The 27,488-nt window shown below is 47.3% G+C and overlaps 1 protein-coding gene across 2 annotated transcripts in view; it reads left to right on the top strand.

The window, feature by feature from the left end:
• The first annotated feature begins 14,567 nt into the window (after window positions 1–14,567).
• The window catches only part of TDRP (testis development related protein), a 53,222-nt gene continuing 40,301 nt past the window's right edge, over window positions 14,568–27,488 (top strand). The window contains exons 1-2 of one of the 2 annotated variants that reach the window (XM_029226588.1): window positions 14,568–14,618; window positions 15,230–15,441. In XM_029226588.1, the coding sequence (XP_029082421.1) occupies window positions 15,322–15,441 (120 nt within the window). In that variant the 5' untranslated portion in view covers window positions 14,568–14,618; window positions 15,230–15,321. Of the gene's footprint in view, window positions 14,619–15,221; window positions 15,442–27,488 lie in introns of those variants that run through there. The other variant, XM_029226587.1, reaches the window with a different exon arrangement.

Raw genomic sequence — 27,488 nt, 5'->3', positions numbered from 1 at the left:
CTTGGTGTCCTGACATCTGCAGTCCTTAGGCACTGGTGTAGATCTGTTTGTTTTCCCTTCTCAAAGTATCGTATATTCTTGGTATCAGTAATCTGTAACATCTACGGATGAACTGATCTGACCAGCATATACTACGTGCAGCTTTGAGGAAAGCCCCTTAATCCGTCAACCCATGGAAACACTGACTAGCTTGTAGCATTTCCATTATTTGAGGTGCAATTTCAAATCCTGCAGCAACATGCCATCAGATTACTCTGTGGGAAAGGATGGAAGGGGTACAATTCTGCCGTTGCGTTCTCCTTAACCTCCTTCCCATGTGCTGCGTTTCAGATGGGACGTATTTTTCTCTGCTCCTAGACCCCACTCATCTTCACCGAAGACGTTCATTCCCTTTGCAGAATGAATAGGACCTGTCTTCCCTAAAGCCCTTCTTATCAGCAAAATTACTGTCTATCTGTGTCAGCCATGCCTTTCTCCTGCAAGGGAACTCCACAGGTGGCGCACCCGTGAATGCCACTTCCTTGATGAGTTCCAGACACTGGATTTTCCAGGAGAATCTCATTTTTAATGAACAAGGATCCTTCAGAAAGACTTAGGCAAGTGACAGGCAGAATTGCTTTGTGGGTTGATTCATTTAAATTTATTCAATCAACCAGTAGTGATTAAGTACCTATTCTGTGCGAGGCTCTGAATGCACGTGAGTAAGACGGCGCGCGCTGCCCCCAGGGGTTCTCGGTCCAGCTGGGCACGGTCACGAGGCCACAGCCGTGGTGAGAGGTGTAATTAGGCTCTCCCAGCACAGATAAGCACTTACCTCTCTGGACGTTTTATTTCTCGTGGCTCGTGTACCGTATTTCATTCTTATGAAGACAGTGGAAACACTGCGCAAAGCTCACTCACTCCTATTTCTCACATCTCAGCATCTGGTACTTATGCCCAATACGTGTTTGTTGAATGAGTGAATGAAGGAATGAATGAAGGCTAGCTTGAGGAGTCCAGCCGTGCCGCCAAGTCCCTCTCTGTCCCTGCGGGGCCAGGACTCAGGCCCAACAGTGGAGGCCGAGCAGACGTGGAGACTGACGCCTCACCGCTTGGCGCCCCGGACGCCCCTGTGCAGGCATGTCCGCGAGATGTTATGTTTATGCCGAAGCTACCAGGGCCGACTGGCGCCTTCAGTGGAGCTACTCCCGGTCCACGGGTAACCCGACCCCGCAGAATCCTATCTGGAGATTTTTATTGTGTTTAGAGATTTGGCTGGGAACATTCCCGCAGAGATAGACAGATTCACATTCTTGAGAATTTTTAATGTCATTGGAAAATTCTTACTACATGACATTTAACGAAAAAGGATGGATGAAGAATTTGAATTGAGGGTATAATTTTTTTTAAAGGCAGAGAAAAGATTGAACAGAAAAATGCTTACACACTTAAACAGAAATTCGAAATGGGCCTTCCCCAAATGCAGTGAATGTTTTTTGTGTGTGTCGGTTTCCTATCGCCTCTGTGACAAATTACCACAAGCAGTGTCTTACAAGGACACGGTTATCTTACCGTCTGGAGTCAGGGGTCTGGAGTGGGTCTCCCTGGCCTAAAATCAAGGCGTTCGCAGGGCTGTGTTCCTTCAGGAGGCCAGGGTGGGGTCTGTTCCTGCCTTTCCCAGCTTCCAGAGCTGCTGCCCGGTCCGGCCCTGGCCCCTCTGTCTTCAGCCTGTGCTACCCTCTCTCTGGTTTAAGGCCCCTTGTGATCACGCTGGGCCCACCCACATTATCCAGAAAAATCTTCTCATTTTAAGGTCAGCTGTTAACAAGTGCAATTTTGGGGACTTCCCTGGTGGTCCAGTGGTAAAGAATCTGCCTTACAATGCAGGGGACGCGGGTTCGATCCCTTGTCAGGGAACGTACTGCGGGGCAACTAAGCCCCACGCCATAACTACTGAGCTTGTGTGCACCCCAACTAGAGAGCCCGTGTGCCGTGCCGCAAACTACAGAGCCCACGTGCTCTGGAACCTGCGCGCCACAACTACAGAGCCCACGCACCCTGGAGCCTGTGCACCACAACTAGAGAGAAGTCCGAGCGCTGCAATGAAAGATCCTGCATGCCTCAATGAAGATCCTGCGTGCCGCAACTAAGAAGCAACGCAGCCAAAAGTAAATAAATTAAATAATAAATACATCTTAAAAAACAAACAAAAAAAAAAACCCCCGCAATTTCAACTGCAACCTGAATTCTTCTTTGACCTAACATATTCGTAGGTTCTGGGGATCAGAATGTGGACATCTTTGGGGGCCATCATTCTGCTGACCACATGGCGAGTGTTGGGACTCAATATTAGTTTTACTTTATTTTGGTTTTTCCCAGTGTTGCTTAGATTCTTCTTTTTTTTAATGAACTTACATAATTTTTAGAATAAAGATGTTTGTTTTACTTTTCTTATAATTTTTGGGAAAAAATCTTTGTATGAACTGGATTTAAATGTCTGCATCACGTTTCAGTGTACAGATGTCCATTTGAGGATTTTATGAATGGTATTCAGGTAGGAAGTGTCGCTGTGCGGGGTGTGTATGTGTGTGGTGTGTTTGTATATGTGTGTGGTGTGTGTGGTGTGTGTGTGGTGTGTGTGTGTGTGTGTGGTGTGTGGTGTGTGTATGGTGTGTGGGGTGTGTGTGTGTGTGTGGTGTGTGTGTGTATGTGTGTTGATGGCCGGGGTGTGTTGGTTGTTTTGTGTGGTGTTGAGTTTTGGTGTGGTGTTATTCAGTGTGGTTGTATGTGTGTGTCTCTATGTGGATTTGTTGTGTACGTCACTGGGTTTTGAAATCGACTGGGTGCTCTAGGTGGCTGGGTAGATGCTGTGAGCGGGTCAGTGTGGTGTGTGATGTGTGTCGTGTGGTGTGTGTGTCTCTGTGTGTGGTACTGTGTGTGTGGCTGTGTGTGTGTGGTGTACATACCGTGTGTGGTGGTGTCGTCTATGGTTGTGTGGTGCTGGTGATGTGATGTGGTGTGGTGTGTCTGGTGTAATAGTGTGTTCTCTCATTGGTTGTCGGTACGTAGTGTGGTGAGAGTGTTCGCCGTGGTGTGTTGTAGATATGGTGTTTGTTGTTGTGTGGTAGTCTTGCTGCGTGTGCATCGCACTGTGGCTGTGTCCTTGGTGTGCTGACAGGCTCGGGGGTGTCCGTGTGTGGCGTGTGCTGTGTGTGTGTGTGTTCCTGTTGGTGAGCTGTGCTGGATCGATGCTTGTGTGTGTGCGTGTGTGTGGTTGTGTGTCTGTTGGTGTCTGTGTTTTTGTCGTGTGTGCGTGTTCAAGTGGGGTTGTAGTGGCGTCCTGATCTGACTGATGTGGGGGGGTGTGCTAGATAGTCGTCTGGGACTGTCTTGCTGTGTGATACGTCGGACGTTGTGGACGTATATATGGTGGGGGCTCTTCAATGTAAGAGATGCCGGGGTGTGGCATGTGGAAATACGTCGTGACAAAAAATGTGTGGTTTCTGTCCTCTGGTTGGTGTCGTGTGGTGTGTGTTTCTGTTGTGTGGTGGTGTGTGTGTGTGGGTGTGTTGTGTTGATGTGTTGTGGGGTGTGTGTGTTTGTTGGTGTGTGTTGTGGTGTGTGTTATGTGGGTTGTTCTTGTATTCACGTGTGTAGTTCAGCGCCTTGTCCCTGCAGTGAAGTTCTGGAGAAGGACGTTGATGTCACTCTCAGTTTCTGCACCGGCCCCGAAGCAGCACGGTGGATCATGGCCCCTTAGGGCACCTTGTCACTTCCACACTGCTGTTGTTAAGAGGCGGGAGGGGGGTCTCGCTAAGTCCCAACTCTCAACTTTCTCATCAAGACACTGAACTGGGTGCCGTGCACCCCGCAAACGTTTGGCCTCTGCCTTGGGTGGGCCCCAGGCTATGGCGCCCATCCTGGAGGGGGTCCCCGCTGGGGTTGTGACGTGGACTAGATTTAGGGGCTGGGTGAGCACGAGCTCGCTCCCCCGTTGTCTGGCCTCTGGACCGTCCTCAGCCTCTTCAGGCTGCCTTCGGCCCTCGGTGAGCACGGGGCTGGGCCGCCATGTGACATGCCTGCTCTCCCACTCACATGCTGGTTCTCTGTGGTCCCTGGGTTCTCCACGAAGGGTTCAGAACACGCTCCCACCCCCCCCCCAAACACACCCGCGTTGGCATCTTGATTGCTCTGGGCCAAGGCAGCTGAGAAGCAGCAGTCTGGCCTCTCTACCTACCTGAAAGCAGGGCATGAACCTCCCCGTGAGGAAGAGCCCCACCTTCACCAGGGAGAGCAGAACTTTCTTACCACTGGAGAAGGGGTTCGATGCAGAAAGGGGTCTGGGCAGGCCCGTAACATGACCCTGCTCTCCTGTCGGGGCCTGTATGTTTCCTAGTCTCTGTGCCACAGTTTACCCTCCTCACAGCGCCAGGACTTATCATGTCTTTGTTTAAGAAGTGTACAAACTCTGGATCCTAACTGCTTCTTCAGTCTTCATTTTCCTTATGAGGACTCCTCTTGTACACAAAAATTTAAATAAAATCTATATGTGCTTTTCTCCTGCTAATCTGTCTTATGTTGTTTAATTCTCAGGCCCCATCACAGAGCCTAAGAGGGTGGAGGGAAGTTTTTCCTCCCTACAAAACCTTGAAACCTAATTTGTGCATGGAAACTGTGATTGGCTTAGTTAGGATGGGTTATTCCACCTGTCCACTGAGTAAAATCTGCCATAAGCAGGGGCCTGCGGTGGCAGGGACACCCCGTCATCACAGTGGAGGGTATGGAGAGTTCTCGGGGAAGGGGCTGACCCGGAGAGGCTTCGTTGAGGTGTCTGCCTGGCCTTTGCTGGAACCCATATACACCAGGCCCTAGGGGGCAGTCTAGTATAAGCTGGCCGATCCAGTTCACTCTTGGAAGGAAACGGATCACAATTCATCGCACCACAGCACACTGCCAGCTCTGCCATGGTTCCTCCTGGTCTGTGGAGGGACGAGAAAGAAGGGAGTGGAAGGAGGCCGACATTTGGGAGGTGAGAGAGTTCCAGACTTGAGGGTCTCGTCAGCTCAGCCTGGTACAGGACGACTCCTGCGGCCAGTGAGCTGTGTAGCTGGGGGTTGGCCCCAGAGTCATGTTACAGCTTTAAACCCTAAGCCCTCGTGAGACAGCACACTGCATGTTCCATGTTTTTGGTGAAGGGCCAGGCTTCTGGTCTGGATATGAAGTTATTGCAAATTGGATAATTCCTAGTTACGTTCTGCTCTTCATTATTTACCGCGTGGCCTATTGTGAATGTGCATTATCCTTGTAGCAAAAAAACACAGTGAACATTTTAAAAGATTTGACTATTTTAACACCAGTATAAGAAATATGTTGCATTAAACAGAATGAAAAGGACAGCTATTGCATAAGCAAAGCCTTTACACATCCATTATTGAACAGAAAGAGAGGAGGAAAGAAGAGGGAAAGTGTGCTGCATCCGGCAGAGCGGAGGGTGCCAACACGGGATCCCTGCTTCCTAGGCACTGGGCTCACTGGCTCACGGGGTCCGCTCCGCTCCTCCGGTCCTGCAGCCCCTGCATGTGAATGCTGTGCAGTCGTTGACGTGCTGTGTTGCTTTTTTTCCATTGGCACCTTAAAAAAGACTGATTCAATGGTGAGATGGAATTTACTGTGGGTCCGTCGTGAAAGCCTGTGATTCTGCACAGCTGGCGGCCACTGAAGGTCAGTGTGCTGGGCTCTCCCCTGCGGCGCTGGACGTCCTGTGCGTGTGTTTGTGTGTGTGTGTGGTGTTATTGTGGTGTTGGTTTGTGTTGTATATAGGTGTTTTGTGTCCTGTGTATATGGTGTGTGGTGTTGTGTGTGTATGTGGGTGAGGGGTATGTTGTGTGTGTGTGTGTGTGTGGTTGTGTGGTATTAGGTTTGTGTTTGCTGTCATGTGTATATGCGTGGGTGTGTTATAGGTGTGTTGTTTCATGTGTAATATGTGTGGTGTGTGATGTTGTGGTGTGTCTGTATGTGTACTTTCCGTGTGTATATTGTGTGGTTTGTGTCAGTGTGTTGTGGTGTGTGTGGTGTGTGTGTTATGTGGTGTGTATGTGTTTGGTGTGTGTGTTGTGTTGGTGTTTATGTGTGGGTGTGTTGTATGTGTGGTGGCTGTCAGGTATGTATGTGTGTGTGGTGTAGTGTGTTACCCTGTTGTACTTTGGTGTTTCTAGTGTGTGGTGTTGTGTTGTGGTCGTGTGTGTGGTGTGTGGTGTGTGGTTTGTTGTGGTGTCTGTGGTGTCCTGTCGTGTGTGGGTGTGTGGTGTGGTGTGCGTGTGTGTTGTGTTTGTGTATTGTGTGTGTTTGTTATTGCTTTGTGCCGTGTGTGTGCTTAGTGTGCCATGTTTGTGTGCTGGTGTTTTTTCGTTTTGTTGCGTATGTGTACTGCTGTGTTTGTGTGTTTTGTGTAGTGGTGTGTTTTGCTTGTCCTGTTCCCTATTTGTTTGTTGTGGTTTGTTTTGTTTGTGGTGTGGTGGTCGTAGTGTTTTTGTCTGGGTGTTTTTTTCAATCGTGTGTGTTTTGTGTTTGTGTGTTTTGTGTGTTTGTGTGTCGTGTGTTTTGTTGTGTTTCGTGTTTGTGTCGTGGATTTTGGCATTTTGTGTGTGTGGTATTGGGTCGTGTGTGGTTTGTGTCGTGTGTGGTTTGTGTGGTGGTGTGGTGTAGTGGTGTGTTGTGTGTGATAGTGTGTTGTGTGCGTGGGCTGTGGGTGGTAAGTGGGGTGTGTGATGGTTGGTGTAGTGTGTGGTTGTGGGTGGGGTTTGGGTGGTCCTGTGGGTGGTGTGTGCGTACGTGGATGTGTGGTGAAACACGTGTCCTAGGGGCTGTTGGGTCCGGGGGGGGGGGGGGGTGGGGTGGATGGCCACCAAGTGTACTAGTGGTGAGTACAACGGGTCCGCCTGAATTAGCGTGGTGGTTAGTGTCAGCCAAAGGTGTGTAGTTTCTGTGTGGTGGTGTGTGATGTGGTGTGACTGCGTGTGTGTGATCTGCTGTTGATAGTCCTTCGTGGTGGTGTGTGTGGGTTTGCTGGATCGTGTGTGGTGTGTGTGTGGATGGTTTGTCGTGTGTGTGCGGTCTGTGTGGTGTAGGTGTGTGCTGTGTGTTGTGTGGTTTGTGTCCTGTGTGTGTGTCCGTGTTGGTGTTTGTCTGGTCGTAGTGTGGTGCTGTTTGTGCCCTGTGCTGCATGTGTCTAGTGTGTGGTGTGGTGTGCGTGTGGGTGGGTGTTGTGTCTTGGTGTGCTGTTAGGCGGGGGGTGTCGTGACGTGTGTTGTGTGTGTGGTCCTGTAGGGTTGTCATGTGTCGGCAGTGGTGTTGCTTGTGTGTGTGTCACACCTGATGGACCCCTTAGCTTCTGTGTGGTTGTGTGGTGTCAGTGGTAGTGTGTGTGGTCGTGGCATCCGTGTGTGTGGTTTGTTGTCCTGTGTGGTGTGGCTGTCGTGTGTGTGGTGTCCCTGTCTGCTGTGTTGGCTTGGCATGTGCTGTTGGTGTGTCATCGGTGTGTGGTGTGTGTCGTGTGGTGTGTTGGTGTGAGTGATGGGTGTGTGGTGTCGTGTGTCTGTGGTGTCGTTCTCTGTTGGTGTCTGTGTGTGTATGGCGTATGCAGTGTGTATCAGGCGGTCCATGGTGATGTGGCGCATGTGCTGCATGCAGGCGAGGGGGTGGGAGGTGTTATATGGAACCGGAGGCAGACGGCTCCCCCCTCCCCCGCTCCCCCCCCCGCCCCCCCACCCAACCGAGGACTGCACTACCGCCGTAACGTTGCAAGTACTTCCGGCGCATTTCCCTGTGTTCGGTTCCACCGCTGCATGACCAGGCCGCACCAAATCCCTGTACACCCCCCCGCAGCGCCTCCCACACATGACCCAGGGCTCGGCGGCTCCGCCCGTGCCCTGGAGGATGGACAGGCTCGCCCAGGGCCTGCCCCATGCGCAGACCCCAGAGTTGGAAAGAAAGTCAAATGGGGAAGCCACGGGGCTCCCCTCCCTTTGGCGGACCCCCCCCATCTCCACGCTCCTGGGAAGGAGGGGCCGCCCGCAGAGAAGGCAGGTGGCGCCGCTGTGAGGCTCCTGGCTGGGGGGGAGGGTCAGATGCCGAGTGGGTTCTGGGTAGGCTGGGACAAGGTGGCACCTCCGGCGCGCCGCCCGGCCCCATTTAGTCCGACCTGGCTGTCGGGTTGCCCAGCAGATCCACTGGGCTCGGGTCCCCTGACCCTCCTCCTCTCGGGCAAACACCACAGGAGGGTGGAGCGGGGGAGAAGTCACAGAGCTCGCAGGTGGTGGGGCCTCAGGTCTGCTGAGCGGCCTGTGATCACGACTTACAGGTTTTAAAAATGCATGTTTATTACTTTGCGTTTCCACATTTCTTAAGCATGTAAAATAACTATTTAAATACAGTACAACCTCTTAACATGATTATAATTTTAAAAAGAAATAAACTTGTATACAGAAAATAGATAAGCTACAAGGATTTACTGTAGAGCACAGGGAATTATACCCAATGTCTTGTAATAACCTCTAGTGGAACATAATCTGCAGAAAACCGAATCACTATAATGTACACCTGCCTGAAACTAACAGTGTTGTAAATCCGCTACACTTCAATACAAAACAAACCAAAAATAGGGAATAAATATTATGCTTGTTTATTAAGACGTTGGGAATGATTCAGACGCGACAGCAGATACAAAAGTGCTTTAAAAATAAAAGTGCTGGGGGTGGGCAGCAAGTGTATTCATTGTTTCTCTCAGTATTTTATCGTATTACTTACCCTATTATTTCCTTGGAGAAAACAGGTTTCATTAAAAGGCACAGGCCTTTGGTTTGGTGACAAAGAGGATGTCTAGTAACTGGTGACCACCAGCCCTCAGAAACTGAGCGTCCTGGATGGAGATGGCTGAGGGGGGACTCCGGTGGGAGGGTTTTGATTCTTCTGTGCTTTCATCGTTTCAGAGTGTGAGGGGGACGAAGGCTGAGTCCTGATCCCTGGGCGGCCACAGCACCTCTAAGAAAGGTATCGGGACAGTCGCTAAAGATGGACCGGCTTTGCTCCAGCGGGGCTCTCCCTGGGGCGCTGCAGCTGGGCCTGGGCGGGCGGGGCTGCCAGCCCAGGAGCGGGGCGGGGTCATGATGGAAAACATTTGGGGCCAGGGGATTCTTTCTGGAGGCAGGCTACGGGGTCAGGCTCCCCTGGGTGGTCAGCACGAGCTCCGGCTAAGCCGACCCATCAGGGGTCTTGCTGAGACTGGGCGACGCAGGCCAGCTGGACAGATGGTCGAGCCTGGTGGGGCTGAGTTTGGGTCCGGAGGGTTTGTACGCCTCACAGAGGGCTTGTTGTGGAAGGGGGAAGGGAGCTTGGACCCAGGTCACGGAAGCAGGTGCTTCACACACCGCGTTTATCCAGAGATGCGGTCTGGCTGTGGTTAGAAGCCTTGCTGGTCCGGCTCTACAAGTGGAAGAGGAATCCCTCTCAGGTTAGACCCGGAACACCGAGGCTCAGAGAGGGCAAGGAACTCTTGCAAAGCTTCACAGTGAAGGCACATTGCGTCTTTATGCTGAAGACGAGCCCTACCATCCTCACCTCATTGTGAAGCCTTCCCATCGCTAGCTGACCAGAGAATAGTAGCTCAAGATGCTAAAATGACTTTCCAGAGTCACAGAGTTAGTAAGTCAAAGAGCTGAATTATTTCTATTCCCCAAGGAACCTTTTAATTAGAAAAATATAGAAGAGTACAAAAACAGAAAACAAAGTTCCCATAAACAGACATGTGATTGTTAGTAACATGCTGTATATTATGTTTAATTGCAGGAATGTGAGCTTTTATGTTTTCACCATCATTATGTAGACATTTCGATATAGTCACTGAGGTTATCATAGGGTTTTAACATGCAAAATAAGATAAATTAGAACAAATCAATCATTTAAGTTTGTTGTAAATTCCCTATCAGTTGCAATGTGTAGATTGTTTATATTTTATAGAGTAGCAAATTTCTTAAAAATTCAAAACAGCAAATACTTTTTGATCACCATGCTTACATACTAGATACATAATATATATGACCTATACATAATTTGTTGTCTGTATGTGTCAAAATTCATATATATAACTACATAAACCAAAGTGGAATTTTCTTACTCTGATTCTCAAGCTTACTTCCCACAGGTAACCAGTACTGAAGTTTGGTATAAATCCTTTCAGGCTCTATTTTTTTTTTACAAGTAGAGCTAAAATTGTAATCCAGGTCAATGTGCTCCAAATTCTGTGTTCTTTCCATTAAGTGAGATAATGTGTGTAAAGTACCAGCAAATGCCTAGTGTGTAGTAAGCACTCAGTAAGCTGTAGTTTTGTTTCACTTCTATCAACACTGCTGAATGGAATTAGTGATCAAATCAGTGAATTCTTGGTGCAAGTTTTGTTCTCAGTACCACACTGGCTATAGGATGTACTTGAGAAGGTGTGAAGGGTACAGAATGTCATTTTAATAATACCTACAGGTAAGGGAGTCCAGACAGAAGCCTGGTCGGGAGGATACTAGGTAACCTGGTAACAGAGCAGGGCGTGAAGGCTGACCTTCAAGGCCACAGTGATCTTACCCCTTAATCCTCCAGGTGTTGTCAATGACAGTTCCCTCGCTTTTGATAAAGACGCATTGCAGGCATATGGCAGTTTCCACGTGGGCCTTCGATGTGGCGAATGGAACTGCAAGCAGATAGGTTAGGGGGTCCCCAGAGAGAGAGAACTAGGAATGGCTTTCTTGACATAAGAGAACCCACTTTGTGATCTAAGCCTGGCCACAGTGCTTGCCCTTGAACGGGTCTCAGTCATTAATCTTAAGGGAACAAAGGAATGCAGGAACAGAGAAGAGGCAGTCAAAAGTAGTATAGTGATGGGCTTCCCTGGTGGCGCGGTGGTTGAGAGTCCGCTTGCCGATGCAGGGGACACGGGTTCGTGCCCCGGTCTGGGAAGATCCCACATGCCGCGGAGCGGCTGGGCCCGTGAGCCATGGCCGCTGAGCCTGCGCGTCCGGAGCCTGTGCTCCACAATGGGAGAGGCCACGACAGTGAGAGGGCCGTGTACCACAAAAACAATAAAAAATAAAAAAGTAGTGCAGTGATAAGCAGAGTCCTAGCTCCCCTTCGAGGGATAGGCCTAATAATACATCCTTGGGAACTAAGGCCCCCTCCCCAGTGGAGGTTGGAACAATGAAGGTGACCCTCCTGACTTCAATCAACTAGAGCTTGGACTCTGTCGACCTTTGCCCCAATTCTATGCTGAGTTCTCCTCTGCTCAAACCCCTCATGAGTATGCATGTACCCTAGCTTAAAACTTCCTCAGTTTTTCTGTCGGGGAGACACTGCCTTAAGATTCCCGGTGTTCTCCTTACTTGCTGCAAGTAATAGTAAACCCCTCCTTCTCTCCATCTTTGGCTTGGTTGTGTCTATTGGCTCGCCAACCACCAAGAGGCGAGCCCAGTTTTTGGGTAACAAAACCACCAGCCTGTGGAGGCTCGAACTCCATCGGATATGCCTGGCTTCATGGCCCACGTAACTTTAATAACATGACTTCAAATCCAGCTGCCTTTGCTGCTCAGATCCGCCTCTGCACCATCCCCTCCCGGGGTGTGGACCCATCTCTGGAGGCCATCTCTGGAGTAAAATCTCACTAAGTTGAGCCTTCAAACAGGGATGGCACACTTGATCTTTGTTAACAGAGTTCCTACACCAGTGAATTTTCAGGACTCTATTAGCCAATAAGAGCAATTCAGGCTAAAATTAGTATCTTCCTCCAAGGAGAGCTCAGTAAATGAAAGGTTCTGTAACCATGTCTTCCTAGATCTAGAAATGGATTCTTATGTGTAAGCGTTGTATTTTTTAAAAATTAATTAATTTTTGGCTGCGTTAGGTCTTTGTTGCTGCGTGTGGGCTTCCTCTAGTTGCAGCGAATGGGGGTTAGTCTTCATTGCGGTGTGCGGGCTTCTCATTGCAGTGGCTTCTCTTGTTGCGAAGCACGGGCTCTAGGCACGCGGGCTTCGGTAGTTGTGGCATGTGGGCTCAGTAGTTGTGGCGCACGGGCTTAGTTGCTCCATGGCATGTGGGATCTTCGCGGACAAGGGCTTGAACCCGTGTCCCCTGCATTGATTGGCAGGTGGATTCTCAACCACTGCGCCACCAGGGAAGCCCCGTAAGCGTTGTATTTTTGTGACACTGAATAGTGTCAAGCACACCTCTTACAGAACTTTAACAATAGCATGACTTAATTTTATAAAACTCATAAATGAGTAAATGAATGACTAGGGCCAAATTCCTAGAACTCCCGAGAAGTGCTCAGAATTCCAGGATGCCTGAAGCTCAGTCACCAGCCCCCTCCTGCTTGCCTCAGGCGCTGTGCCTTGGTTTGCAGGTCTTCCCTCCTGAGCTCTCCTAGAAATAATGCAAAACATTGTTTAAATATACTGGAATTTAGCTTTTTAATTTAGTTAGCCTGGCCTTCTTATTCCAGATCGGACTGGATTTGCAGGAGGTTACAGATTAATTTATAAAGAAAAATTTCAAAGCAGAGAAATGCGGATATGCCAGACAAAAGAAGCCAGTGGTCCGGCCCAGGCCCCGTGCTCTCTTGGTGAGAATAAAGGCATCCGTGTTATTTGTTGAAGTGTTCTGAGTTAGTGTTCTGTTTTGTTTGTAGTGACCTTGAAGGGGCTGTGTTTAGATCCTGGCTTTGTTTTGTAACCTCTACTTTATTGTTTCTGATTTTTATCAATGTTTGTGCTTGCAGTATGTTTATTTTGACAGAACCCTGTGGGACCCAGGTACAAATTCATCGTGTGTAGGTAGCACATCTTAGAACCATCATCATGTCTACGTTCAGTATTTCCATCCTGAAGTCTTTCCAGTCCAGAAGACCAAGCTTATTTGACCTGGTTTGAAAAGGTGTGTAGATATATAATTTTATCATTCTTATATATTCCCATGAAGAAGGAGTTCTTTAATTTCTACTGGGTAGATTATTCTTCAGTGGGTGTTCTGGGGTTTCACATCAGTTTGTAATATTTGTGCCTGGTGGGCCCGGAGATATTTGTGTGTCTGTGTGTTTATCTCCTGACCCTTGCGACTCACTGAGAAGGGAAGGTGGGGACCACTGGGCTCTTGCCACGGCCTTGCTTTCCAGGTAGCTGGTTGGTATGTAAAATTCGGCTTTCCCCCTCCATGCCCTAACCACTAACCCTGACGGGGCCCCTGTGCCCTGGGTCTGTTCTCGGGGCTCCTGCAGGCCTCTTCCAAAGACAGACTCAGAGCCTCTTTTCATTTTAAAAATTTTGCTGCTAATCATTTCTGGAAAAACCCAACAGGTACAGTTAATTTTTTTTTTCTTTCAGAGTAGTAAAGATACAAAGCTTAAGAAAATGTTTATAGAAGCCTAGAGTTCTGGATTCTTTTTATAAAATGTACTTTTAAATCCCGCAAGTAATACACGTTTGGTGTGAAAACATAAGCAATACTGACGTATTCCGAGTAAAAAGTTTCTCTATGGATGGTAATTTGCTGGGCAGAGCGTTTGCACATTAAAATTGTGATAGATACTAACAAATGGATGCCTTCCAAAAGCGTTGTACTGTTTACACGCCACCAGCAGCTTATTTCCCTGCACAGCTACCAGTTTCCCTAGGTGCTTCCCAACACTGGGTACAGCTTTGCAAATGTTTACCACTTTGATAGGCAGGAAAAGGGCATTTCATGTTTATTTGCATTCCCCTCATTACAATGGAGTTGAATATCTTTTTATATTTTATTGTTTGGCTCTTTTGTGAGACATGAAATCAAAGTCATCTTGTACTTGGGACTGTGTGAGGTACCTCTCCTGCTTCTGAGTTTTGGTGAGAGGCCAGAGGACACTTCGGGCGGGTCCTCTTCTGCCCCAGGCTGCGGTTCGGGCGGGGGCCCTGCCACATTCGCCGTGACTGTAACCTATCTTACCTAGAAAAAGTAACCGTTTTCGGCTGTCATAATTAGCTGTCAAAGGGACAACTGTCTGTGAACTACACCACGTGTGCCACATCTTACTTGCTCGTCAACGTTAGGCTTCCCGAATGCGAGGGACCAGCGAGCACCACGGCGGGTTCCAAGGCGGCCTGGCCAGCGCAGCTGCCCACTTTTCCCTCGGACCCTGGGCTCCTAACGTGGAGACGTTGGAAGCTTGCGTCCCTCCCCCTGCCTATGGCTGAACACGGTCCCTGCACCCGCCCCGGCCGAGCCCACCGCCTGCTGCCCATCCTGGGGCTCGGCCGCACCCTCCCCCAGGCAGGTCCACGTGCCCAGCGCCTCCGCCCTCGGGGATCCCGGCCACCATTCGCGCAGTTTCCCACCCGAACGGCTGGGCTGCTGCGCAGCCCCGGGACCACCAGGCGCGGGGGCGGAGCGCCCTGGCGGGAACTGGAACCGCTTCCAGTCCCGCCCACCGCGCCCTCGAGCCACGGACCCAGGGGTGTGCGCATGCGCACTATGCCCGCTCCGCGTCCGGCGGCTGTCGCCATGGTGACCGGAGCCCCGGCCACCCCGCCCCCAGCGCCGCTGCCCCGCAGACCTGGCCGCGCCCCCCCCTTAGGGTGAGGGGTTAGGGGGTCAGCTCGGGTTGCGGGGGATCCCGGGCCGAGGGGTGAGGAGGTCCGCCCGGGTTGCGGGGGCCTCGGACTGAGGGGTGAGCGGGGGCGGTCCGAGATGAGTGGGGGCCAGGTTAAGGGGGCCCGGGTGAGAGATGATCCCGGGTGGAGGGTGAGGGGGTCGGCCGGGGGGTTCGGGGATCATCCCGAGGTGTTGAGGGGCCCGTGGTGGGGGGTGAGGTGTGAGGGGGTCAGCTTGGGGTGGGGACCCGAGGTAAAGACCTCGTGGAGTGATGTGGGGGGCGGGGACCTCGCTGAGAGGAGGAGGAGCCTCGTTGGAGGTGTGGGAGGGTCGGTCGGGGTCAGGGCCTGGCCGGAGGGGCGGTGACTTGGGGGTGGGGGGACCGCGAGCCGGGGAAATGGGGGCCCGGGGGGTGTGGCCCGGCCTGGAGGTGGGCCCGGTCCCGGGCGTACGGTGGGTCTCGCTGGGTGCGGGGACCGGGTCCGGTCCGGGAGGGGCCGGGGCGGGGTGGGGGTGGGGAGGGCCCGGTCCTGGAGGTGGGCCCGCCCCCCAGCCCGGCCCCGCCCGGCCCCACTGGCCGCGTCCGGTCCTGCAGGAGCCGCAGCCGGTGCGTCCGCGCTGCGGGCCGGCCGAGGAGGGGCGCGCACGGACGCACGGACGCACGGACGCCGGCGCCCGCCCGGGAGCATGTGGAAGCTGGGCCGGAGCCGGGTGCTCCTGGACGAGCCCCCCGAGGAGGAGGATGGCCTGCGGGCGGGGCCGCCGCCCTCCGTCGCCCCCGCCGCCGCCGCCGCCGCAGCCGCGCAGGTGAGGGGGCGCGGGTCGGGGAGGGCGCGGGTCGGGGAGGGCGCAGGTGAGGCCTGCGCTGCGTGGTTGGAGAGGCTCACAGGTGGGGTGCGCAGGTGAGGCCCGCGCCGCGCGGCCCGTTAGGATCTCGAGGTTGGTCCGGGGGCCACCGCGTGGCTCGTGGTGACCCCCCACGTTAGGAGTGACTGAACCCCGCGCCCCGCCACCCCCTTCGCGCGTGTTCGGGACCGCGGGCGCAGTCCCCGGAGGTGGTAGGGCACAGGGCGCGCACCCAGGAACCTCGGGCCGTGGCCTTGCCGCGGACGGGGACCGCGACACGCCGGGGCGGACTCACGGGCAAGGCCTGGACCGGTGGGGGCCAAAGCAGCGCGCTAAGTGTGCTAAATACTTGTTTGTTTAAGCAACAGACCTTCACCTATGTTTAAACCTTTGGCTGGAGGAAGAAGGCAGATGTCCTTTATACAGAAAGACACTGGCCTTACAAGTTCAGAGGTGTGCCTGGAATGTTTAGAATTTTTTAATTAAAAAGGATCGCAGGTGGATCCTGTCTGCGCTACAAATGCTTGCCTCCACCTCATCCCCAACGCAGCGTTCCTTTCCATGTGCAGTGAAATTCAGCTCTTTATTTTATTTTTAAAATGACGGTGGTCATACAGTTTCTTGTTTGTTAAATGTTTGGAAACTCTCCTGTTGCTGGTGGCCTGCAACGGAAGTTAATGGGGATCGGTATCTTTCTTCTCAGGACTTGTAAATAGTTCACCAGATTGTTTCTTTCCCAGTTGGTTCTAAATAACTTCCCTTGGAACTGAAGTTGTCTCGTCTTGATAAGACATTTTTTTATAGGAGTTAAATGCCCTTGATTAAGCATTTAAATATGGTCCCTATCTGAAGTGTCTTTCAGAAATCAAGTTTTGGTGGTATTGGTGCTCACCTTACTCTTTATTTTTTAAATCTCAAAATGTTATGGTTACTTCATTTTTATAAATTTATTTATTTATTTATTTATTTTTGGCTGCGTTGGGTCTTCATTGCTGCACGCGGGTGTTCTCTAGTTGTGGCGAGCGGGGGCTATTCTTCGTTGCGGTGCGTGGGCTTCTCATCGCGGTGGCTTCTCTTGTTGGGGAGCATGGGCTCTAGGCACGCGGGCTCAGTAGTTGTGGCTCACGGGCTCTAGGGCGCAGGCTCAGTAGTTGTGGCGCACGGGCTTAGCTGCTCCATAGCATGTGGGATCTTCCTGGACCAGGGCTGCAACCCGTGTCCCCTGCATTGGCAGGTGGATTCTTAACCACTGTGCCATCAGGGAAGCCCTTTATGGTTACTTTAAACAGCAGCTCTCTTAAATATAATGTTGAGAATTTATATGCAGTTTAAGTGTTGTTATAGAGTTATTTAATTTTGTAAATAACTATTATTGGTCAAAGATAAGCAATATTTGTTGTTTCTGAACGAACTATTAAAATTTTTAAATTGATTCTTCCTATGTTCTGCTTATATTTCTCCTAATGAATCCTAAAACACGTTTTTTCCTAAGTTAAATTACTTACAGGGAAAAGTTGGAAGGATAGGAGATTGAACACCCACATATATATTTTCTAGACTCAACCATTAGTGATACATTTATTAAAACTTTCTTCCCAATCTTCAAGTTTACAGAATTACAATCTATACCTTTTTTTCTCACTGTGTATTTGTGTGTGTGTTTTAATAGTCTTTATTTTTAGGTACCCAGCAATTGAGTGGAAAATGCAGAGTTCCCATATACCCCCTGTCCCCATACAGACACAACCTCCCCCTGATACTAGCAAAATCCCATTTGTTACAACCAGTGAACCTCTATGGACACATCATTATGGCCCAGAGTCCACAATTTACATTAGGGTTCTCTCTTGGTGTTGTTCGTTCTGTGGGTCTGAACAAATGTGTAATGACATGAACTCACCATTATAGTGCCATACAGAGGAGGTTCACGCCTGAAAAACCCTCTGTGCTCTGCCTGTTCACCCCTTCCTACAGCCCCACAACCACTGATCTTTTTAGCCTCCGTAGTTTTGTCTTCTCCAGAATGTCAGAGTTGAATCATAAAATATGCAGCTTTTATAGATTGGTTTCTCTTACTCACTGAGCAGTATATTTAAGGGTCCTCCCTGTCTTTTCACGGCTTGGTAATTCATTTCTTTTTAATGCTGAATAATATTCCATCGTCTGCATGTACCAGTTTACCTGTTCACCTACAGAAGGGCATCTTGGTTGCTTCCACGTTTTGGCAGTTGTATATAAAGCTGCTGTAAAACATCATGTGCAGGGTTTTGTGTGGACATTAGTTTTTAACTCACTTGGATAAATACCAAGGAGTGTGATTCCTAGATCATAGGCTAAGAGTATGTTTTGTTTTGTAAGAAACCAGACCGTCTCCAAAGTGATTGTACCACTCTGCATGCCCACCAGCAATAAATGAGGGTTCCTCTTGCGTCCTGTCCTTGCATTCTAATAGGTGTGTAGTGGCATCTCGTTTAATTTGCATTTCCCTGATGACACGTGGTGTGGACCATCTCTTTATGTTGCTCATTTGCCATCTGTATGTCTTCTTTGGTGAGACGTCTGGTCAGATTTTTTTGCCCCATTTTTTGAGTTGCTTCTTCTCCTTATTGTTGAGTTTTAAGAGTTCTTCGTGTATTTTGGATAACAGTCCTTTATCAGATGTCTTTTCCAAATATTTTCTCCCAGTCTGTGGCTTGTCTTTCCATTTTCTTAACATTATGTTTCACAGAGCAGAAGTTTTTAATTTTAATGAAGTCCAGGTTATCAGTTATTTCTTTCATAGATCATGTCTTTGGTGGTGTTTCCCCAAAGCCGTCAGCACACCCAAAGTCATCCGGATTTTATCCTGTATTATCTTCTAGGAGTGAGATCTGACTGCAGCTTCTGTGTTTCTTTATTAAGGGTATCTATAGTTTGATGTGTTGAAAACTTTGCTATAGAAAAGCAGACTTTTTGTGGCAAGTCAGTCATACTCTAAATTGAGTTCATCAGGTAGATTGATCTTTATCCCAAAGCCAGCTTCTTTTAGCATTAAACTTTAAAATTCATGACAAGTCTACCATAAAACTTCTGCTGGCAAAATTTTATTTTAAAGTTGAAAGAGGTAGGAATTCATACGAGAAGAATTTAATGGATCTGTTAAATTGTGTCTCATTAGAAAGACGGTCTCATCTGTTTCATTTTCAGTCTCCGGCGGCCCGCCACCACCCCTCCACCCCTGTCAGCCCGCTCATATTAAACATGTAGGCTCAGAGTACACTTTGTCTTATTCTAGAAAGGCATTTAGTTTGTATTCAAATCTGGTCTGTTCGACCTACTTGAAAATCAGGTCACATGGCTGTAATCTGTGTTGTTTTCTTAAAAAGAAAAAAATAGCTTAATGTTAGGTTCTAATAAGTTTGAAGTGTGAGGCATTCAGTTATTACTTGGATTTAAGGAACACTTGACTGTACTAAAATAGCTTTAACATTATAGAAAATAAATTTCTCTGAGCATTTCTTTAGGCAGTTGGCCTTTTTTGTCATGAATACACATCTATTTTGTAACAGTGGGGTTTTTAAGGTGAATCATTTATTGTAATCATTTACAAAAGAGAGACTTACAAGTTTTAATGAGTCTAATTAAAAAGAAATCTGCTATGCATATGGTAAAAGATTTCTGGATATTAAATGCCAGGTCTTAACTTCTTCCTCTTTCCAGTGGGAAGTATTGTTACCTTTTTTTATATAGCTATCCATGAAACATTTATGCATATACATAAATGTATGTTTAAAATCGTACATTTGTTTTCCCACTACAAACATTTTTCTGCACTTTGAATTGTTCCCTCGATAAATAATATGTGTACCATGGAACACTTCCTTCTTAGCACTGCAGCTGAAAAAAATCATCTTTAAGCCTGTGTATTATTAAATCTAATTGGGCTCCTTCTGGTGGATACGGAGTTGCTGAGTCTTCTTTAGGCCCTGCTCCGGGGTCTGTGAGCGGTGAGAAGGAAATGGGGGTCTGCGATGAGATCCGCGTGCTGAGGTTTGGGCTGGCCTTCACTTGCTTTGAGCTGCACTGCACTGGGACTTAGTTAGCTGTACTTTAATGTCCTTAAAAACAAAACTCATGGTGTTTTTGGCATATTTTCGTGTTAAAATTTTAAAAGACTTAGACATATTCTGTAGGCATTCCAAAAAAAAAAATCAGGGAACATTTCACGTGCTTTTTACTCTGCTCTGAAGATAGGAAGAACCAAGGGGTAGTAAGTCTTAGTTGAGATGACACCGAATCTTTCTTGCGGGGTACTGTGAGAGCTCTGTTTAAGTTTACTTTATGGTGATGGGGAGAAAGGAGTGAAGTAGATGCTTGGAGGTTTATGGGAGCGCTTTAGTTGAGAAAGTAAATGCTCTAAGGCCTCACACTCCTGGGGGTGATATACTGGGGGGAGCATGGGCTTTGAGGATAGACTGGGCTTTAATTAACAACTTTAAGACACTTACCCCTTGCTTTTTCCACTTAGCAATACGTTTTGGATCCGATTGTTATATGAAGAGCTTCTTTATTCCTTCAGTGTTTGTGTGTGTTTCGGTGTTGTATGGTATTTCCTAGTATGGATATAGAGACTTTAAATGCCAGACCTCTATTGGTGACCTTTAGGAGGTTATTTCTAGTCTCTTTCTATTACAAACATGCGCATAAATCATTTCACGTATCTGACGATAGATGTCTAGAAGTGGAGCTGCTGAGTCCAAGGGCACCTCCCTTTGTAATTTTTTTTAATCAAACATTTATCATTTATTAGTTTATTTTTCTTTTTTCTTATTAGTTATCTATTTTATACACATTAGTGTGTACATGTCAATCCCAATCTCCCAATTCATACCCGCCCCCCCCCCACTTTCCCCCCTTGCTGTCCATGTATTTGTTCTCTACATGTATGTCTCTATTTCTGCCTTGCAAACTGGTTCATCTGTACCATTTTTCTAGATTCCACATATATGTGTTAATATACGATATTTGTTTTTCTCTTTCTGACTTATTTCACTCTTTATGACAGCCTCTAGGTCCATCCATGTCTCTACAAATGACCCAGTTTCGTTCCCTTTTATGGCTGAGTAATATTCCATTGTATATATGTACCATATCTTCTTTATCCATTCATCTGTCGATGGGCATTTCTGTTGCTTCCATGACCTGGCTATTGTAAATAGTGCTGCAGTGAACATTGGGGTACATGTGTCTTTTTTATTCTTTTAAAGCTTTTTTTTTGTTAATTAATTTTATTTTATTTATTTTTGGCTGTGTTGGGTCTTTGTTGCTGTGCGGGGGCTTTCTCTAGTTGCAGTGAGTGGGGACTACTCTTCGTTGCGGTATATGGGCTTCAGTAGTTGTGGCTTGTGGGCTCTAGAGTGCAGGCTCCGTAGTTGTGGCACACAGGCTTAGTTGCTCCGTGGCATGTGGGATCTTCCCGGACCAGGGCTCGAACCCATGTCCCTGCATTGGCAGGCAGATTCTTAACCACTGTGCCACCAGGGAAGCCCCATGTGTCTTTTTGAATTATGGTTTTCTCTGGGTATATGCCCAGTAGTGGGATTGCTGGGTCATACAGTAATTCTATTTTTAGTTTCTTAAGGAACCTCCATACTGTTCTCCATAGTGGCTGTATCAATTTACATTCCCACCAACAGTGCAAGAGGGTTCCCTTTTCTCCACACTATCTCCAGCATTTGTATGGAGACACAAAAGACCCCGAATAGCCAAAGCAGTTTTGAGAAAAAAAAAAAATGGAGCTGGAAGAATCAGACTCCCTGACTTCAGACTATACTACAAAGCTACAGTAATCAAGACAATATGGTACTGGCACAAAAACAGAAATATAGATCAATGGAACAGGATAGAAAGCCCAGAGATAAACCCACACACCTATGGTCACCTAATCTATGACAAAGGAGGCAAGGATATACAATGGAGAAAAGACAGTCTCTTCAATAAGTGGTGCTGGGAAAACTGGACAGCTACGTGTAAAAGAATGAAATTAGAACACTCCCTAACACCATACACGAAAATAAACTCAAAATGGGTGAAAGACCTAAATGTAAGACCAATTATAAAACTCTTGGAGGGAAACATAGGAAAAACAGTCTTTGACATAAATCACAACAAGATCTCTTTTGACCTACCTCCTAGAGTAATGGAAATAAAAACAAAAATAAACAAATGAGATCTAATGAAACTTAAGAGCTTTTGTACAGCAAAGGAAACTATAAACAAGACGAAAAGACAACCCTCAGAATGGGAGAAAATATTTGCAAACAAATCAATGGACAAAGGATTAATCTCCAAAATATATAAACAGCTCATACAGCTCAATATCAAAAACACAAACAACCCAATCAAAAAATGGGTGGAAGACCTAAATAGACATTTCTCCAAAGAAGACCTACAGTTGGCCAAGAGGCACATGAAAAGCTACTCAACATCACTAATTACTAGGGAAATGCAAATCAAAACTACAATGAGGTATCACCTCACACTGGTTAGAATAGGCATCATCAGAAAATCTCCCTTTGTAATTTTGATAGATGTCTCGAAACTGCCCTCCCAAAGAGGTTGCATGAATGTATGCATCAACCAGCCATGTATGCAACTGGCTTTCAGGATGGGCTGGCCAATATGATACAATGCAGTATGTCTGCAGAGTTTTAGATCTGATGGGTGAAAAATACTACCTTAATGTGATTTTAATTTGTGTTTCCCTCGTGGATGATATTAAATAGCTTTTCCTATGTTTATAAGCCTAAACGAAGACTTCCCCATCAGTCCTGTTACCATGTCACTAGATGGATTAAACTGGAGTCAAAATAACTGCATTTATGTGCAGATACAGCCTGGTGGTTCAGATATGGACGTTGTCACTGGTGTCCATATCCATATGCCTTGGTTGAGTCCCACTCCTGCTGCTTGTTAGCCAGATGCCCTTGTGCAGGCCCCCCATCCAGACAAGCTTCCGGTTTGTTTTTCGTCTGTGAGATTGGGATAAGGTGAAGCTACTCTACCGTGTATTGTCTGTTGTCCTTAGACACTGCTAAAAGCCCTTGACTGGGTTAGTGCCACCATTTGCCCAATGTGTAAACCAGTCACAAAGCGGGAGGGTGACAGCTACTACTAGGTGGTGACAGAGACTCTCTACTTGACCAGAATGGAGTCAGGCTCCCTTGTGCCCTGTTTCTGATCAATGTCAATGAGTCTTGACCCTGAGAATCTTTGTCAGCAGCTCTGGAATCTTCTTGCTGCCCATGTGGCCCAGCCGGGGTAGGGGTGGGGAGGCTACAGATGGACAGGAGCTTTGAGGGTGGCAGTGACAGTGATCCCAGTGTCAGCCCAGCTGTGCTCCTACCAGTGACACCGACCTCCTGCATCTCACTGATTTGATAGCATTCAGAGAGCACTTAACTGTCTTCTTAAGAGTCATCTACATTCTAGTCCAAAGGCTCCACAGAGAAGGATTTTATGTCCACTGCTGTGACCCTAATGCCAAGAAAGGGCTGGGGGTGCAGCTGTGTGCACCTGTCCGTGCTTGTGGAGTGAAGGGACTGGGTGCAGGATTGTCGGCACCACCAGATGTGGGAACTGGGGTTGTGTGTAGAGTGCTGAGGGGGGTTAAATGGGTCATCAGGGAAGGAATCGCAGCGTCGGTTTTCTTTTCATCGGCCTGGAAGGATGAGTGGGAGTCATCTAGCCTAGAAGATCTGATTTCTTCCTGGATACAGGTTCATTTGGGACTAGGCAGATACTTCTTTGTGAGGTTAGTCTTATTGGACATTCCCATGATAAATCTGATGTTTAGTCCGCAAAACTCCTTTCATCAAGTAAAAGCAGACAGTTAGTTGAGGGAAGGGGAGGAAGAGGAGGAGAAGATAAAAGATCAGAGGTAAAATACTCCTTCCTTCTAGATTCACTTAAGGCATCTCAAAGGAGGCCTGAAGTTTCTCCTGTTTATGAGACAGAGTAGCACGGTCCAATAGAAATACAGTGCAGAAATGTTCCGGTAGCCACACTAAAAGTGTTTTTTAAAAAGGTGAAATTAATTTCAATGCAATATTCTAAATTAAATATATCCAAAATATTAATTATATCAATATGTAGCCAATATAAAAATTTGTTAAGGAGTCACTTTACTTTCACTTTTTTTCATACTAAGTCTTTGAAATCTAGTGTGTATTTTACATTTACTAGCACATCTCAATTTGTATACTCACTTTTCCTCAGGAATACGTGGTCGATATTTAGATTTTATAAAATTTGCAGTTGAAAAAGTAGATTGTTTTATCCAAGTTGTTCCGAACATACATAACAGTTTTCTAATAACTGAATTGAGTGTCTTTTTTTGAATTGGTACATAAATAATTTAAAATGCGTTTCCTCAGTCGTGCTAGCCCTGTTCCAGCTCCCTGGCAACTGTGTTTAGCTGCTGGTTAGTGAATTGGATGGCATAGTTCCGGACTTTTCCCCCAGATTCAGATCAGCTCATCTCAGGTTTGTGGATGCTTGTACGTGCCTGGGCCTGTGAACCTCTCTAGGCATGAGCTGGTTGAATTCCAAGGTCCCCCGCCCTGTCCTGTTAGCACAGTGGCCACTTGAGGATGGAAGTGGTTAAGGCTTGGTGTCTGTCTCAGGCCCCAGGCCCCAGCACGTTACTCTGTATGATGTTCACCTGTCAATGCTAATATTAAGCATTTAGATTGAAATTGTTATTCCTATGAGTTTAAAATCCTAGTTCATAAGGTTCACTTTTACTGATTTTACTAGAACTTAAGGTCGTACGACTTAGAATATTCTTTAAAAATTGCTACTCATTAAAAATTGCATCACAGAAGATTGTGATGTACCTTAAGGAGAAGATGCATGTTAGATGAGCTTTGTTCAGGCGTGAGGTCAACGTTAATGGCTGTACAATACATATTAAATAAAGTGTCTTTATACAGAAACACACACAAAACAAGGCTATGTATTGAATGGTTGACGAAAATGTGACAGAGGCTCACAGGAACCTGACCCCGTATTTCCTGTAAGAGCAGTGATTCAGTATTTGCTGATTCATTGTCCGTGGCAACTCTTACAGCGCAGCTGCCTTGAATAAGGAGAATCAACTCTATTTTACATTTGAGGAACTTAAGGAAGCTAAAAAACTTGTGCAGAGTTATGTAGCCACTAATAGGAATTTGAATCCGGGTTTCTCTTGAGGTTTTTTTTTTTTTTTTGCTACCCTCTTTCTCTTACCTTACAGGTTATCATAAATTCGTGATATTTTTCTTCACTTTCCAAACATTCATATTTTATATTCAAAAAATTCTAGGGCTTCAACAATTAGTGCCTTAAAAAGCATTGATAAAATTGTGTCTTGGCTCAAATTTCAACAAAAAAACACCCTAGGATACTTTTACTTTTTGCTATGCTTAAGTATTGTAATAATGAGTGTATTTATCGAAGTCTTACTATGGGAGATAGATGGTTCTCTGGTGAATTAGTAAGTGAAAAGTACTAGAACATTGTGAGAAAAGCAGAGCTGTCACACATACACGCACCCTTTTCTTTATTCACCTCCTTTTCAACTTAATTATTGGAGGAAGAGCAGGTAGACTTTAAGCCGGTTCTTGAGGAAAGACAGTGAGAAAGGGGGGGAATGGCGTAGCTTTGGATCCAAAAGAGGTTTGGGGGATAGAGAACAAACCAATTTAACTGGCACGGGAGGTTGGGAAGCCCCATTAAGGGTTCCAGACTTCACCTTTTAGACAAATATTGAGGGCCTTTGAGTCAGGGCTTCATGCTATTTGACGGGAAATACTTGTCTGAGGAGGAGGGATTAGAGGCAAGGTGCATTTGAAACAGGATTCTGGTGTAGGAGTTGGGACGTGAAATGAGAGCCTGAATTCTAGATGGATCAGTATCAGGACAAGAGGGAAGAAGTGAGCTTGCCAAAGCCAGTGGAAGAGAGCTGTTGCCTTTTGAGGTGAAGGTCAAAGGCTGAAGGGCAGTCGGAGTGATCAGAACGAAGATGTCACCTCTGAGCAGCAGGGAAGCCCAAGGCGCTGTGGCTTTGGGAGCAGCTTAACGAGTTGACTGTGGACCTGTGACTTGGGGACGGCGTCGCACATCCTGACGGACGAGCTGCGCAGGTGCGGTGCTGGGGGGAGGAGCTGAAGGGCTCATCATTTGTGAAAAGCTGCAAGGGCCTGGCTCTCCATTTCAGAACTTACACTGCAGCTGATCGATGAACTGGGACCGGGGGAGAGGGAGTAGGTAGCCCGGTGTCAGCGGGCAGACCTGGGCCCACCTGTCACTAATTGTGTGACTAGGGGCAGATGAGTCAGTTAGTTATTCCCTCTCCAGAATCCCTGTTCTCAGTGAGAGGTTTACAGCAGGAATTGGGCTGTGCGCGCTGTACAGTCTCCATCACAGCTGCTCAACTTTGCAGCTGTCCTGTGCAAACAGCTACGACGTGTGTAAGTGAACAGGTGTGGCTGCGTTCCAATAGAACTGTATTTACACAAACTGGGCTGGGCCATTCTTTGCTGGCCCCTAGTTTAGACTAAAGGATCTTTGAAGTCTCTTCTAATTCTAAGGCATCTTGATTCATTAGAGGTTTGCAGTGTAGACTTTGTTGTGATTTCAGGTACAAGTAGGGAGTCTTAATTGCTAAACTTGGAAATAAATGGCAGGGTGCTAGAGCTCATTTATATTCTTCCTGGGCTTACATTTTGTTAATTAACAGGTGTGCATTTGTATAGCTTTCCATGCTTTCACATAAATTAATTGTCTAGTTTGGTCCTTTATCTCATTCCATGATGAAATGAGTCATGCTTTTATGGTCAAGGAGACGACATTAAGAACAGCATGTGATCGTCCGCATCATCTTAACCCAGATGGAGCGTGGAGGCAAAAGGAACCGGGAGGTGTTTTGAGACAGTAAGAACTGTGTGTGTAATGGTGTTCATCTTAGTTCTGCGGAGCCTGGGGGCCAGCAGGTGCCCTTCTGGGGAGACTGCTGACTTTCCCCCAGTAGCAAGTGTTCATTGGGTGTACAGTTCCCTAACCAGAGAGCATCGTTTGCACCAGCAGGGGCTCTGTGTCCAGGTTCTGGCCTGTCATGTGAGAGGAAGCCGTGTGTGCACCTGCCTTGCTTCCTCTCTTCCCCTCGTCACATAGGTCATTGGTGGCGGGCTGTCTTCCACCCCAGAGGTGGTGTTGTGTGGTGGTGTGCTGTGTTACAGCAGCAAATTTTATTACAACCAAGAGGCTCTGTTACACAACCCCCGTGACCTACTGTAAGTCACGTACCAGTTACTTCATTCTCCCTCTTCTGTATCAGTTAAACTTTAAAATAATACCTGATGTGATTTAGTGCTTCCTTGTAACTATTTATGTCTCTTTTTAGATCTTCTTTGCCAGGCATTTGGCTATAGCTAAATACTAAGCTTGTTGACTGAAGACCAATAATACTTTTTAAAAACAAAGTTTTATAGTGATGGTGTTTTAAACAATAAATGGACAAGTTTTGCCCCAAGATGTAATTATAGACATTGATCGATGTGCCAAGAAAGTGTGCTAAGAAATTTTATAGAGAAAAGACAGTCTGTAACTATAATTAAGACTGATCATCTCCACACCTTTCCATTTTTATCATAAGGAATATATATATCTCCGTGTTGTTTTTTCCTGATACCAAGCAGTTCTCCAATTTTCTGACACCAAGTGGGTGTTCCGCGATTCATTTCAGTTCTGACACTACCTGAAGTTAGCACAGACCCCACAAGTGAAGGGCTCAGTCCCACAGGACTGCCGCCATGTCAGAAGTCAGCCACAAATGGGGTGCCCAGGCAAGCATAAGAGGAGTGATGCCAGCAGGATGGTGGAAAGGAAGCCCCAAGCCTATTTCCCCTCGGAGATACTGCCTTAACAATATATGGTCCAAAAAAGCCATTATGACTCCAGAAACCAGTTAAGAAGTTGCAGTAAACCAG

The sequence above is a fragment of the Monodon monoceros genome, unplaced genomic scaffold (assembly GCF_005190385.1).
Source record: "Monodon monoceros isolate NGI ecotype Baffin Bay Population unplaced genomic scaffold, NGI_Narwhal_1 Super_Scaffold_17, whole genome shotgun sequence".
Classification (NCBI taxonomy): Eukaryota; Metazoa; Chordata; class Mammalia; order Artiodactyla; family Monodontidae; genus Monodon; species Monodon monoceros.
This window is presented reverse-complemented; position numbering and strand designations above follow the sequence as displayed.